Here is a 13,338-nt window from a genome sequence, read left to right as displayed (position 1 = left end):
AGAGCTTGCCAGAAATGCAGCCTCTGAATGAGAATCTGCATTTTAATGAGATCCCAGGCAAGTCCCTCGCACAGTGAAGTCCGAGAAGCGCCGCTGCCCAGAACGGGCTCCTGTGGGGCCGTGCCTGTGTCCTTGCTTGTGCTTGACAGGTGGGAGGGCCTTGGCATTTATCAGTTGCCAGTGTGCCAATCACTGTTTTTACCCTTGACCAAGACCCCTGCCACAAATGTAGTATAGGACAGTGAGCAGGGACAAGCAAAGGTAGAGGTTGGCTTAAATGAAGTGGGAAGGCTCACAGATTTTTTTCTGGGCTTGAGAAATACCACATTTTGCTGCAGCTCGATTGCCTTTGTACCTGGGTCAGCCATGCCCACATAGTCTCCCCAACACCCAGCTCCCGGGGTGGAACACGCCCTTCTGTGAGGGTGAAGGGTGCTGGGCTGGATCGATTGAGCTTAATTCTGGACACAGGAGTAAATTCTACACCTGCTCTTCCCCATCACCCTTACTGCACACAACTGAATTTTGCTCACTGTCCTGGAAAGCACCCCAGCATGTGTCCTGGGCACTTCTTTTCTGTGTCGCCTAGTGCTGTGGGTCTACTGGGGGCAGTGAGCCGATTCTGAAGGTAACTCTCTCTGGTTTTGTCTTCACCCTGATGAAAGTCCTTCCCTCAGCTTCAGTTTGGGGAAAGGGTAGGATTATGGAGCTAAAAGCTGGGCCCTGGCCACCCATGCCAGGCCAACTACATGTGGGTATTTGGCAGCCCAGCCTGCTGGCTGCACACCCTACAGTCTCTTGGTTAGGTCTTAGGGCTTCTACCAGATTTGAGCTTCTCCCTAGCAGTGATGTACAAGCCTTGTATTTGCAGGCCTGCATCTTCCACGGCCATTGCCAGGAAAGGCATTGTCCAGAGGGCTGTGGGCACCCCTGGGTCAGGTTACCATCTGGGTCCCTTCATTGATAATCTTTGTCACAGTGGCACCTCATCACAGATAGGCATTCCTCGGCTCATGGGTCTGACATCTCTACGTCATTTTCTCTGTCCTCGCCCTGAGAGAAATGCAAGGGTTCAAAGCAAGTCTCCTCCAAATGTGTCACTTTGATATGTAGACTCTTTGGGGCTGAAGGCAGTGGATACCTATAGGCTCAAGAGAAACTTTTGCTCCTCTCTTAGCTACCTAGAAGAATCTAAATTGAGAGTCTTTCCCAGAGTAGGAGTTATTACTAGAGATAAATTTTATCTAAATGATCCAACTATATGGCAGGGCAAACATCTAATTACCAAACATCTGCTCTTCTTTTTATTGCCCTCCTCCCCTTTGATGCCCCGGCCCTATTCCATTCCTTAGCTCAGGATGGCATATCTACCTCACTTTACCTTTCTGTCTTTGAACTTCTCATGTATGTAGGGTTCCTATTTGTACAAAATTAATTTTTATTTTCTCCTGTTAATCTGTTTCATGTCACTTTAATTCTAAGACCAGGTGGAAGAACCTTTGAAGGATAGAGGAAATTTTTTTCTTCCCCAAACAGAGACCTGGCTACCCTCAGTAAAGACCCCCGTGGCTCTAGTTCACAGGGCCCAGGGTACATTCTCCCCCAACTGCCTTTCTAAACTATTGTTCCACCACCTTCATTCACCATTCTCCTCTTTTAAATTCTACCATCTGATTTTACAGTATCTTGTTCCTTTGTTCGTTCCATTCTTTAATCCATCCAACCATTCATCCTTTTGAAACTTAAGAGTTCTCAAGGCCTGCTGTGAACCAAATGCCCACACTAGGCCCTCAAGTCATAAAAATGAATAACATATTCTGTTTATCAATGCCAGGGTTCCTGACTCCACTCAGACCTTCCATACTCAGGAAAATCCTTTTTCCATCTTTTATTGACTCTTCACTGCCCTTGTAAACCATTTCTCTTTCTCAAACCCTTATTGGTACCCAAGTCCCTCTGTCTCCATAAATGACGTTACCTCCTAACCTTCCCAAGATTTAGACTTCACCCTAAATGACCTTTCTCAGTGTCCCTGATTCCCACTTCAGAACCTGTATCTTCTCATTATGTCCTTTCTCTAGTCTCGGATGTGTCCTGGGATTTCCCTCTTCTTGGTAAACTCTTCTGCCTGGCTCCTGTGACCATGGGCAAATGGTTCGTATCCCCCTACCATACTTTGCTCATCTGTAACATGGAGAGAATACTACTTACCTCGTTTGTTTGTTACAAACATTAAATTAGGACTTAAAACAGGGTCTCACACATAGTAAATGCTCACTAAGTATTAGCCATCATCATGATTATCATTCCTCAAAGTACCCACCCTGTCACTCACCCTGTATTTCTTACCTCTTTAGTCTGGCATGCACATTCCTTTCCCTGGGCATATAGATATCCCCCCTATCCATGTCTTACCCCGTGCTAAGTGCCCAGCTCCTTAGTCTCTGTCACTCACCTCTGTCAGAGGTCTGTAGTCTCCTGTAGCATTTCCAAGTTCCCTTCCTTTGCAGCTTTCAATACTGTCCATATTCTCATATGCAGTGAGGTAATGGGGGCAGTTTAGAGTGGGTGGGGAGCCAGGAAGATCCAGGGGAGACTATCTAGAGAATAGGGAGAGGTGGACCCCCAGAGGCTCTCCAGGGGCCGGCAATCTGGTTCTGCAGGGGGACACACAGGACAATGCAGTCAGAGGGGACCTATCCCAGTTCCCCATCACTGGAGCAGAGCACCTTCTGATGGCAAGGTTCACGGAGGGAGAGCCAAGTGGGTAGGTAGCTCAGGTGGGGTTTGAAGAACCATGAGGCCATGGTGAGGCCATCATTACTGTCATTGAAATTATTGAGAGTGCATTTCCCGGCTCCTCTTCTTCCATCCCCTAAATGTTGGAACTCCCCAGAATTCTGTCATGCTTGCTTTGTGCCGCTGCCTGTGACCTGTCCCCAACCACCTGCAGGGCTCTCCCCCATCACTATTCTTGCTGACATCTGTTCAAGACTGAGCGGGTCACTCCCCTTTTTATCCTCCTAGTCTTGCCTTGGCTGTTAGTGTCCACTGTCCCTGTCACACCTCAGGCATGAAGCCCCTCAGAGCTCCATCTGCCTGCTTGAAGCCTCCAGTGCCTCTTCCTCCATCATCTGTCCCTTGTCCCTCCCCAGGCCCTCCCCATGCAGCCCTCCAGGGCCTAGCCCAGTTCAGGCACAGCACGCTCGGGAGCTGTTTGTCAGATTGAGTGACCGCAAGTCCCCCAGCCCACACACCTGTGTTCACAGCTCTGGGGCAGCAGGTATGGGAGGAAGCCCGTGTGGCCGAGATGTCCCCGCAGGCTGGGCATGGGCAGCGGTGGGCGGGCCGGAGACGTGAGAAGAGGACTGGTAACTCAGAGAAGGGCATCCCACCCTCCTGTGGACATGGGGGAATGGGAAGCCTCGGGGCCCTGACTGTGCCATGCCATGGGAGACCTCACACCAAGCAGCTGTCCTTCCAGAGGTCTCCGGGGGAAAGGAGGACTGTGGGTGTTTGGGGGGCCGCCAGGCTCAGAATTGGTCGGGCCATCTTGTGGCAGGTCAGAGGCCTTCCTGGCAGGGATGTCCACCCTCCCTGATCCACTGCTGTGCTGGGTTTTACGGAGATGGTCGGTCATAGCTGGTGCAGCTTTGGGCATGAGCCAGACAGCGCTGGTCACCTTTATTCCAGACTTCATTGAGGCAGGAAGCCATGTCGGAACAGAAGCCTCCAGATGGTTTTCTGGCTGGCTAGGTGGATGAGGGCTGCTCTCTGAGGTACTACAGAGAGGAGGTACTACACCATGAGAGGAGCCCGGGCATGGTGGGGCTCTGCCCTTCTGTGCCAGTTAGGGCCACCCCTCGTGGGCCTGGCACTTGGCAGGGTTCACGTACCCATGTGCTCCTGGAGTCCCATCATAGCCCTGTGGGTGTCTCACCCCCATCCCCATGTTAGCGCTGGGCAAACCAAGGCCCTGAGAGGCCCGGGGGCTTGTACAGCTTGCCCTTACCCCTAGCCTCCTGAGTCCAGATGTAGACCCCTTCCTTGCATGATGGACACTGTTGGTGTGCTCGTGTCAGGGTCTCCTCTCCTTGCTCGACCACCAGTTTCTTGAGGGCAGGAATGTTCTACTTGCCATTGTATCGGTTGAGTCTGATAGGTGCTCCATTCAATATTTGGGTGACCGCTGATTGATTATTCTCTCCACTCCGAGTGCTGTCTGGTGCTCCTACATGTCTCACTAAGAACTGGAGGAGATACCGCAGGGTGGATTTTTGGGCATCTTTCTGCAGGCTGACTGGTATTGCGTCACCTCTTACCCCCCACCCCCATCCCTACACCCACATTTCTGAATCCCTCTGCTTTGCTCGGTAGCCTGCGTGTCCCGCTACAGACACCTACCCTCCTTCTGTGACCCTCCTGGACAGATGCAACCCAGCCTGTCATGACTGTCTCAGCCCACTGGGGATGGCGGGGGTCAGGGAATTTGCTGAGGGCAGCTCTAGACTCCACAGGTGCCCTCGTAGTCTGGACAGTGAGAACATAGGTGAAGATAAGCTGTGTGCTATTTCCCTTTGTCTTCATCGTTAGAGTGTTATGGGCCAATTGTGTGCCCCGTCCCCCCATTCAGATGTTGAAGTCCTAATTCCCAGGCCCTCAGACTGTGACCTTATTTGGAAATAGGTTTGTCACGGATGTAATGAGTTAAGATGAGGTCACACTGGAGTAGGTAGGCCCCCTAGCCCAGTATGACTAGTATCTTAAAAAGGGGAGATTTGAGGGTGCCTGCATGGCTCAGTTGGTTAAGTGTCTGCCTTCGACTCAGGTCATGATCCCAGGGTCCTGGGATCGAGCCCTGCATCGGGCTCCCTGCTCACCGGGGAGTCTGCTTCTCCCATGCTCGCTCTCTCTCAAATAAATAAATAAATAAATAAAATGTTTTAAAAAACGGGGTGGAGATTTGGACACAGACACACAAACAGGGAGAATGCTATGTGAAGATGAAGGCAGATATTGGGGTGATGCTTCTAAAATGAAGCCAAAGGTTGCCAACCAACCCCCAGAGGTTGGAGAGAGACACAGAACAGGTTCTTCCTTAGCCCTCAGAAGGAACCCTGCCGCCGACACCTTGATCTCAGACTTGCAGCCTTCAGAGCAGAGGAAGAAAAATTTATGTTGTTCAAGCCCCCCACGTAGTCTGTGATGCCCCAGCAGACAGATGTAGAGAGCTCAGTGGTCTAGTAGATAAGAATGAAAAGCCCAGTGTCCAGGTCAGCTCTCTAGAAAATTTGTAATTAATACCTACCCCAGTGCCCTGTTGTGACCCCCCCCGCCCCTCCTCCAGCTAAAAGCTCCAACACAGCATTCAGAAAACACAGACTCAGCAGATGTTAACTCCTTTCTCCCTCCTCTTCACCCCCAGACCTTCCTCAGCTCATCTTACTTCCATGAGCCCTCATTCTCTCAGACTGGGGCGGGCAGTACAGAGATACCAGTTTGCAAAGTAGGAAGCTTGGCAGCTTCTGGTGCAGGGAGGGGTGAACGGGGGACTCTGGTGCTTCTGGTTCCTTCTGGAGGAGGGCCTTGAGGAAATCCCTAGACATCTCTGGGGAGTCTCTTTTGGGTCTCAGTACCCCCAGAAGTCCTCTGCTCTCCTGCCAGGCCACCTGGTTCCAACATCCCCAGCTCTGCCCACGTGCCCCCTGCCTCAACCCTGACCTGTTGTCCTCTCTCAGTTCTGGGCATATTGTGGTTGGAAACTCAGTTGCTGGCCTGCAAACAGGGCTGGTGTTTGAAAGCAAGCACATTTCTTTTGAGGTCCTGCAAACAAGGGCAAGCACACGCCTTCCACCCGCTGCCCCCAGCAAAAGCTCCATCAGCCACTTGGGGGCCCAGCTCCCCTTCCAGGTGCAGGCATGTTAAGCCTGGAGGAGCTAGTCCCTGCCAGATGGGAAAGCATGAACTCTGCCTCCCGGAAGCTTGGCACTAAGTGGCACGGTCTCACCTGGCACAGGGCTTGTTGAGTGGTGGGAGAGAACAGTCGCCTTCTCTGAGCAGAGGCATTTGTGGAAAAGCAAAATCCTCGGCCTGGGATTGGGGGTTGCCTTTTCAGTGGTGTGACTCCAGGCAGAACAATTTCCGAGCCTCAGTGTCCTCATTTGTAAAATAGGCAGGTGAACTAAGAATCTTCCTGAGTCTTTAGGTTCTGGTAGCCTGTGGTTCCAGGAGGGACCCCTCTCATCCTGGTCCTGCCACCACTGGCTTCGGGAACGTTTCTGTCCAGCAGAACTAGGGACCTGACTTGCTAGCAAGAGATCCTGCTGAGGGGCAACTGTGACTCCTGACAGCGAGGAACGCCCTAGGGAAATGGCCGTTTATTATTATTTTTTAAATATTTTATTTATTTATTTGACAGAGAGAGATAGAGCAAGAGAGGGAACATAAGCAGGGGGAGTGGGAGAAGGAGAAGCAGGCTTCCCGCCCAACAGGGAGCCCCAAGGCAGACGCTTAACGACTGAGCCACCCAGGTGCCCCAGAAATGGCCGTTTAAAGCCTCACAGTGTCAGCAGTCTATGTCATCTCCAGGTTGATACCACAGGGCCGTGGTTCCCCTAAAGAACTGGAGAGTCTGTGCCCGTCTCCCAGAACTTTAGCTCAAGGCAGGAATGAGAGACACTGTCCTTGCTCCAAAATCAGCCCCACATCACCCAGAACTGTTCCCTGGTCACTTCGCAGGCCCTGGGGTGGATGGAACACTGGGCTACTGAGCACTGCTCTTCACTCCTGGCCTTTTCTCTCAAAGGACTGGAAAACAGGGTCCCTTCCAAGTCAAACAAGAGCTAATTGGTCCTGGGCGACAAGCATGGGCATAAAGGGAGTAGTGTTTCCTGATTCCAGCCTTCACTGATTAGACAGCATCCAGACGGCGTGCTTCCTCTGGGAAGAGGCCCAGCTTTGCTTGCTCACTGGTGACTTTGCACTTGACTCTGATGCACACTCGAGGGGTAAGCCACAGGGAGAAGTGCCACACATGACGCTGTCCTTCGGAACCTCAGAAAATGGAGCCCTCTCTGCCTGAAAACCAGCAGCTTGAACTCAGCGTCAGTCAGCACGGGCTTCTAGAACCTTCTTAGTGAGCCTGATGCGGATTGCCCAGGCTCATTGTTGTGTTCCCATCTTTCTTCTCAACCCTCTCAGAAGTGAAAGTGGAAAATTCTGAGCCTTAGGATCCAAGAAAGGCCAGCCCAGGAGAAAATCATGGAAAGATAGGGGGGCAGGAGGGTCTGTGATTGGGGTGGGTGGGAGGAGAAAGGGTTATTCATGACAACATGCGTTCTTTCCCAGGTCCTCTGGCCAGGCTCTCTAGTTGAGAGACTTGTTGGAGTGACCTTGGCAATGATCATCAGGGAAAGACTTGAAGGGAGGAAATGACTTAGCTTTTCAAAATGATTTCAAATACCTCTTTCTGTAAAGATGGGTTTTCTTCATGAAAACTAGTGTACTCGTTTTTAATAGTCTTTTTTAATGAGTATGAGTTAAGGCATACTCAATAGAATAAATTTAGGAAATTCATTGCCCATACCTGGAAGAATGTACTTGAAGGTTCTTAATTTGTGTTTTCCCAACAAGCCTCATTGATTCCTGGAAAGACTCAGTATTTACAGTGGACTGCCTCCACGAGGGCTTGTTTCGCATTTGAAGTTATTTCTGAAGAAGAAGAAATCCTGTCCCCTCTAATGTGTGTCTCCAGGTGACAGTGGAGGATGGAGACAAGCCTCTGCAGAGGCCCAGGGCCAGGATGAGTCAGGGCAACTTGGTGGACTGTGGGCTTGGAGCTTAATCTGAGAAACTTCTGGAAGCTCCAGGACTCAGAACCAGATACCTGCATTCATACAGAGGCTCCTGCAGCCTCAGCACATACCTCTGGCAGTGCCCTGTGAATATATATCATCAGCCCCAGGCCCTGTGAGGAAGGCGAGGGTCTGGGGCCCTCTCTGACCCCCCTCAGAGAGGCTCTTGGGTCTGACCCCCTCCCAGCGAGGCACCAGCAGCTTCTGCCTCACCTGCCAGCCAGGTCCCCAGAGGCCGTGGCCTTGGCAGTGTCAGCCAACTTCAGAAATTAGATTGAAATCCAAGTGCTGCTCCCGGGAACCTTAGCTCATGGAATCTGAGGCTAAGACGAAAGGGACTTTAGAGACCAGAGCCCTCGTGTTCAAGTCGGGCCTGCCCCTGATGCACCGGGGACCTCTATTCCGTCCCTGTGAGAATGCGGACCGTGACGTCCCCGCACTGCCCAGGAGCAGAGGTGGGGAACGGAAGAGGGCTCTGCCATGCTTGCCGTGCTGTGGCAGCTGAGGACCCGGCCGGACCACCCCGTTCGGCCCGTTCATGTGGGATCAGGGCCCGTGCTCGTGAGCTCCAGTCCCTCAACGTCTCTGTGTACTTCTCTCCATCCCAAGGCCGGTGTGGTTCCTCCACACAAACCAGCTGACACGGAGGCCAGGAAAACCCACCTCTCCTCCAAGTGGCTGCTCTGTCTGTCTGGGTTCATTCTGAAGCAGTAGGCATGCTTTAAACAAGGGCACCCTGGAAATAATTTTGTACTTAGGGAATCACTGGTTCACTTTCAGGCTGTTTTTTTGCTTCAGCAGACATCCTGGGTGGCTTGCGTTTCCAATTTCCTGTCCCTCCTTCGCTTCTCCTTACAAATCATAATGTGCTGATGTCCCAGACCTGGTTCTCTCTGGCTTTGTTATAAAATGCCTCTTTGTGCCGATAGCAACAGCAGGGCTAGGCATGAGCTTCCCAAAGAGCCACCTGGGTTATGGGCTCCACCTGGAAGGGTGCTCGTTTTTCTGTCTCTGCCTCTGGCCCTGCTGTCCTGAGCCCAGCAAGTTCGGTAGCAGGTCAGTCTGGTAGAGACAGGGAAGCTCCGTGGAGTACCGCAGGGCTGCGGATGACCTCTCCACTCCCTAGCTTGCTCAAGAGTAGAGACCATACTGAGCCCTTTGAAAAGCCCTGAGCACCCTCTCGTGGTCCCCTGCCCCTCACCACGCTGGAGAAATGTGGCCCTGGGGGCTCGAGTGCTCAGTGCAGCGGCTCGCTTTCCATCTGCAGCTGCAGCTTTGTGTCCTGATGTTTTCCTGCCCCCCCCCCCCCCCCGCCGGTTCCAGACGACACCGAAGGCTACGTAGCCTGAGCCACACCGACCTTTCCATCATTCCTTGTCAAGTAATTTCATGTCCTGAAGGCCCCGCCGTGTGGGCGCCATGTGAGGTGCTGAGGTTCTGGAGAGGCCTCACAGATCGGGGAGGGCGGACTTGACCACCAGCCTGCACCCTGTTCGCCCTCCCCTGGTCCTCTGGGAAGGGGAGAGACGAGACCTGGGGGAAGAACGGAAGGAAGATGATGGCCTCGCGGTGTCCAGGGCCTCCACAGGCCCGGCCCTGCCTGTCTACTCCAGACGTCTCCTCTCCCGCTCCTCCCCTCCCTGGTAAATACTTCTCCTCTCTCCCCGAAGCCTGAATCCATGGCTTGGCAGTAAAACTCCTGTCCTCCTGGTTGGAGGACCCCTCCTCTCCCATGCTGTGGTGGCCCAGATTCATTTGGTAGAATATTAGTGGCTTGCAGCCTGGACCCGAAGGTAACCATTTGGAAGAAATACGGTAAAATGGACCAAGTTGCCAGAGCACATTCCAGTGCCCCTGTGATCCCATCACTGGAGGCTTTTGTGGCTAGAAGGGCTCCAGCATCTCTGTGTGCTCTGGAAGCTTATTTTTGCCAAGGTTGTTATCACCAAGCAGGCGCCAGAGCTTGTTCCACTCACAGTCCAATTACGGCAAAATTCAAACAACAGACCTGTTATTCCACTTGTCAGAATGTCCAGAGGGAATGCTTTTCCCCTCACCAGGATCAGACTCTCGGTGCCCTTTGTGATGATACACGAGACCTCAAGGAAGGTCCGTCTGATTCCCAGACACAGAGCAGTGTGTGGGAACTGGGAAATGGATCTCTATGGCCGCCGTGGGGTCTGCTCTTCTTTCCCCTGCACCGGCCGCTTCACCACACAGATCCTGCCCTGTAACTGGTTGGGGAAGCGACCTCTGGGAGGCTCAGGGGATGGCACTTCCAGGCTGGGGGCAGACTTGGCTTACCCCGATGCATCCCCCATCCGGAGGACTGTCGAGGGAAGGGGCAGAGCTGGTAAAAATAGGTGGGATGTGGTGTGATGTGGACTACGCTCCTGCCCCTTGCCCTCAACAAAGGGCCTGCCATCTCCCTGCCGTCCTGCAGGCCGCAGGCTCCTCTGGGGACATGGAGCCCAGGACCCCTCTGAGTCCTGCTGTGCGCCACCCCAGCAGCATGCACGGGAACTTGCACAGGAGCTTAAGGAGGTTGGAGAACAGAGTGGCTGGCGCTCTGACCATGTCACCCACAAGGAGGTTTCTCGATCTGTCTCCCCTTCTCCAAATGGAAGCATTTGGATAGAAGACCTGGAAGGGTCCCTCTGGTGCTAACACCCCATGAACTGTAGACCTAGATCAGATTTCTAAATCTGCCTTGAGAGAAGACTGAGGAGACATTCCCTCTAAAATAGCCATAATTCTACCTGACTGTTCCCCAGCTGCTTTTCACCCTAACCCACGCGTGTGTTTCAGGCCTCAAACCCCTGTCCAGCCTTTCAGAAGTGCAGGGCTTGGGCCTTAATAAATGAAGCTTGTTCTAAAGCGGAAACCCAGTTTATTTTAGCCTGCATATAGCTTTCTACTGCTTTACCAGATCACTGCTCAGAAGCGCTTCCCCCACCTCTCTCCTCTCCTTTTCAAGATCACAAAGACAGGAGCGCCTGGGTGGCTCAGTCGGTTAAGCATCTGTCTTCGGCTCAGGTCATGATCCCAGGGTCCTGGGATCGAGCCCCGCATTGGGCTCCCTGCTCAGCGGGGAGTCTGCTTCTCTCTCTCCCTCTGCCTGCTTGCTCTCTCTCTCTCTGCCAAATAAATAAAATCTTTTTAAAAAAAAAAAGATCACAAAGACAAGGGGATAGAAAGTTCTACCAGGATTGTTGCCATCTTAAAAAGTAGACTCTGGAGCCAGATGCCTGGGTTTAGTCCCTGGTTCTGCAACTGCATACTCATTAGCTGTGTGACTTCAGGCAAGCTACAGAACTTCTCTGTGCATCATCTTCCTCCGCTGGGAAGTGACAGACCATCCCAGAGAGCACCTGTCTCATAGGCTATGGTGGGGGAGAAAATAAGCTGATTTTGTGCAGTGCCTGCTGCTTGCTGAGTCCTATACAAACATTAGCAATGTTGCATTCCTGAAGGAGCAGAGGATATGGGAAGACCGTGAGGCTTGGAGTCAGGAGGCCTGGGTCTGAGTGCAGTTGTGCCACTTTCTGGTGGTGTGATGCCGATTCCGAACCTGAGACCCTCCCAGTCCTCAGAGCAGTAAAACTGGAGTGAAAATGGCATCTCTCTCCAGGCTGGTTGTGAAGGCCCAGGAAAATAGGGCCGGCAGACTGTTTTACCCGCACAAACCCGGTGAAATCTGCTCTCTTTCCCCTTCCCAGGCACACATTCTGGCAGTTCCGCCACGAGAACCCCAAGACGCGGGTTGGGGGCCCTCCCCCCGAGGGGCTGCCTGGCTTCAACAGCGGCGTGATGCTGCTGAACCTGGAGGCCATGCGCCAGTCCGCCCTCTACGGCCGCCTGCTGGAGCCGGCGCAGGTGCAGCAGCTGGCCGACAAGTACCACTTCCGCGGCCACCTCGGGGACCAGGACTTCTTCACCATGATCGGCATGGAGCACCCCGAGCTCTTCCACGTGCTGGACTGCACCTGGAACCGGCAGCTTTGCACCTGGTGGAGGGACCACGGCTACAGTGACGTCTTTGAGGCTTACTTCCGGTGTGAGGGCCACGTCAAGATCTACCATGGGAACTGCAACACCCCCATCCCGGACGCCTAGGTGCATCCCCGTCTGCCGTGCCCTCGGGTCTCCGGGGGAGCCCAAGGGGCACCCCTGCTACCGGCCCCAGGCTGGCGTCCGAACCTCTGTGGGGATGTGCTTCGGACGAGGTGCTGCCACTGTCCCGCCCAGTGAGGACTGGCCTATGCGTTGCTGGTGCTCGGGGCCCTTTCTCTCCGGGGGGCCGGGCATCGTGGAGGGCCAACACATAGACATCTTCCAGGGGGCTCGGAAACAGGCGCGTAAAGAGGAGAAAGGAAAGACAATGGCCCTTCGTGCCCTCAGCCCCCAAAACAATGGAAATCCTTTTAAGCACTGGCATTTCTTAGACCAAATATAAATTTATTTTAAATTGACAAGCTTCCCTTTTGCCAGAAAGAACAAACAGTACTGCTAGGGCTCTCAGGGAGCGCTGAACCAGTGAGCTGGGGTTTTCACAGCCGGCCCCAAGTTGAAGCATCCAGCGAATGCCCACCTTCCACACGTGCACCCTAGGAGGCTGTGTGCTTGTTCCCACCATGCCCACATTGCCCGGTCAGGGTGTGAAGGTCACCACCGGCTCGGGGAGGGTCTGCAGGGCCAGCCGCGGCCCACCTGAGAAACCCGGCCTCATTACTGTAGCTTCCCCAGCTTCTCGCTCCCAGCCGCATCCCAGAACCTCATTATCCCTCCTTCATCACAGCCGGCTTCAGGTGACCAGCCGGTGCTCGGAAGTCAGATCCGCCATCAAAGAACAGAGCTTGGCCGCCCCCAGGGACAGGTGATAGAGTCATCTGGATGGGGAAGATGCATTCCAAAGAGGAGCCCCTCAGTTTCTGTGCATAACCGGGTGGCTCCGAAGGGGGGTCCCTCATAGACTGATAGGCATTCAGTCTCTGTTTAAAACCTCATCCTGTGATTTTTCTTATTGCATCATATTAGACCCTGTTCCTTCGAAGAAATTAGGTTCTTCTCTGAATGAGTTCCCTTGTAAGATGCAGACACGAAGCCCCTGATGGTGCATTTTGTCTAGTTCAGCGGAGGTCCTCGGGGAAGAACTGTGGTTGGATTTTCATCTCCTTTGATTTCCATTTCATTCACTTTTTTATTTCTCTTCACCATGAGTGAGAATAGCTAATAAACAAGCTTTGAGAACACAATGATTAACGTTGTTTCTTCTCCGATCATGGTTTACTGCTCCCTGGAGGTTCTGAATCAAGAGTGCAGTCAGGGGCGCCTGGGTGGCTCAGTTGGTTAAAGCGACTGCCTTCGGCTCAGGTCATGATCCTGGAGTCCCTGGATCGAGTCCCGCATTGGGATCTCTGCTCGGCAGGGAGTCTGCTTCTCCCTCTGACCCTAACCCCTCTCATGTGCTCTCTCTCATTCTCTC

The 13,338-nt window shown here is 53.1% G+C and overlaps 1 protein-coding gene across 1 annotated transcript in view; it reads left to right on the top strand.

Annotated features, from left to right (window-relative positions):
* The window catches only part of XXYLT1 (xyloside xylosyltransferase 1), a 161,636-nt gene extending 148,531 nt beyond the window's left edge, over window positions 1-13,105 (top strand). Inside the window, exon 4 of the mRNA XM_034999857.1 lies at window positions 11,573-13,105. Within this exon, the coding sequence (XP_034855748.1) occupies window positions 11,573-11,969 (397 nt within the window). The 3' untranslated portion in view covers window positions 11,970-13,105. The remainder of the gene's footprint in view (window positions 1-11,572) is intronic.
* Window positions 13,106-13,338: the final 233 nt, after the last annotated feature.

The sequence above is a fragment of the Mirounga leonina genome, unplaced genomic scaffold, assembly GCF_011800145.1.
Source record: "Mirounga leonina isolate KUSES-001 unplaced genomic scaffold, KU_Mleo_1.0 Mir_115, whole genome shotgun sequence".
NCBI lineage: Eukaryota > Metazoa > Chordata > Mammalia > Carnivora > Phocidae > Mirounga > Mirounga leonina.
The sequence above is the reverse complement of the archived record's forward strand: the minus strand, read 5'-3'. Positions and strand labels throughout refer to the sequence as shown.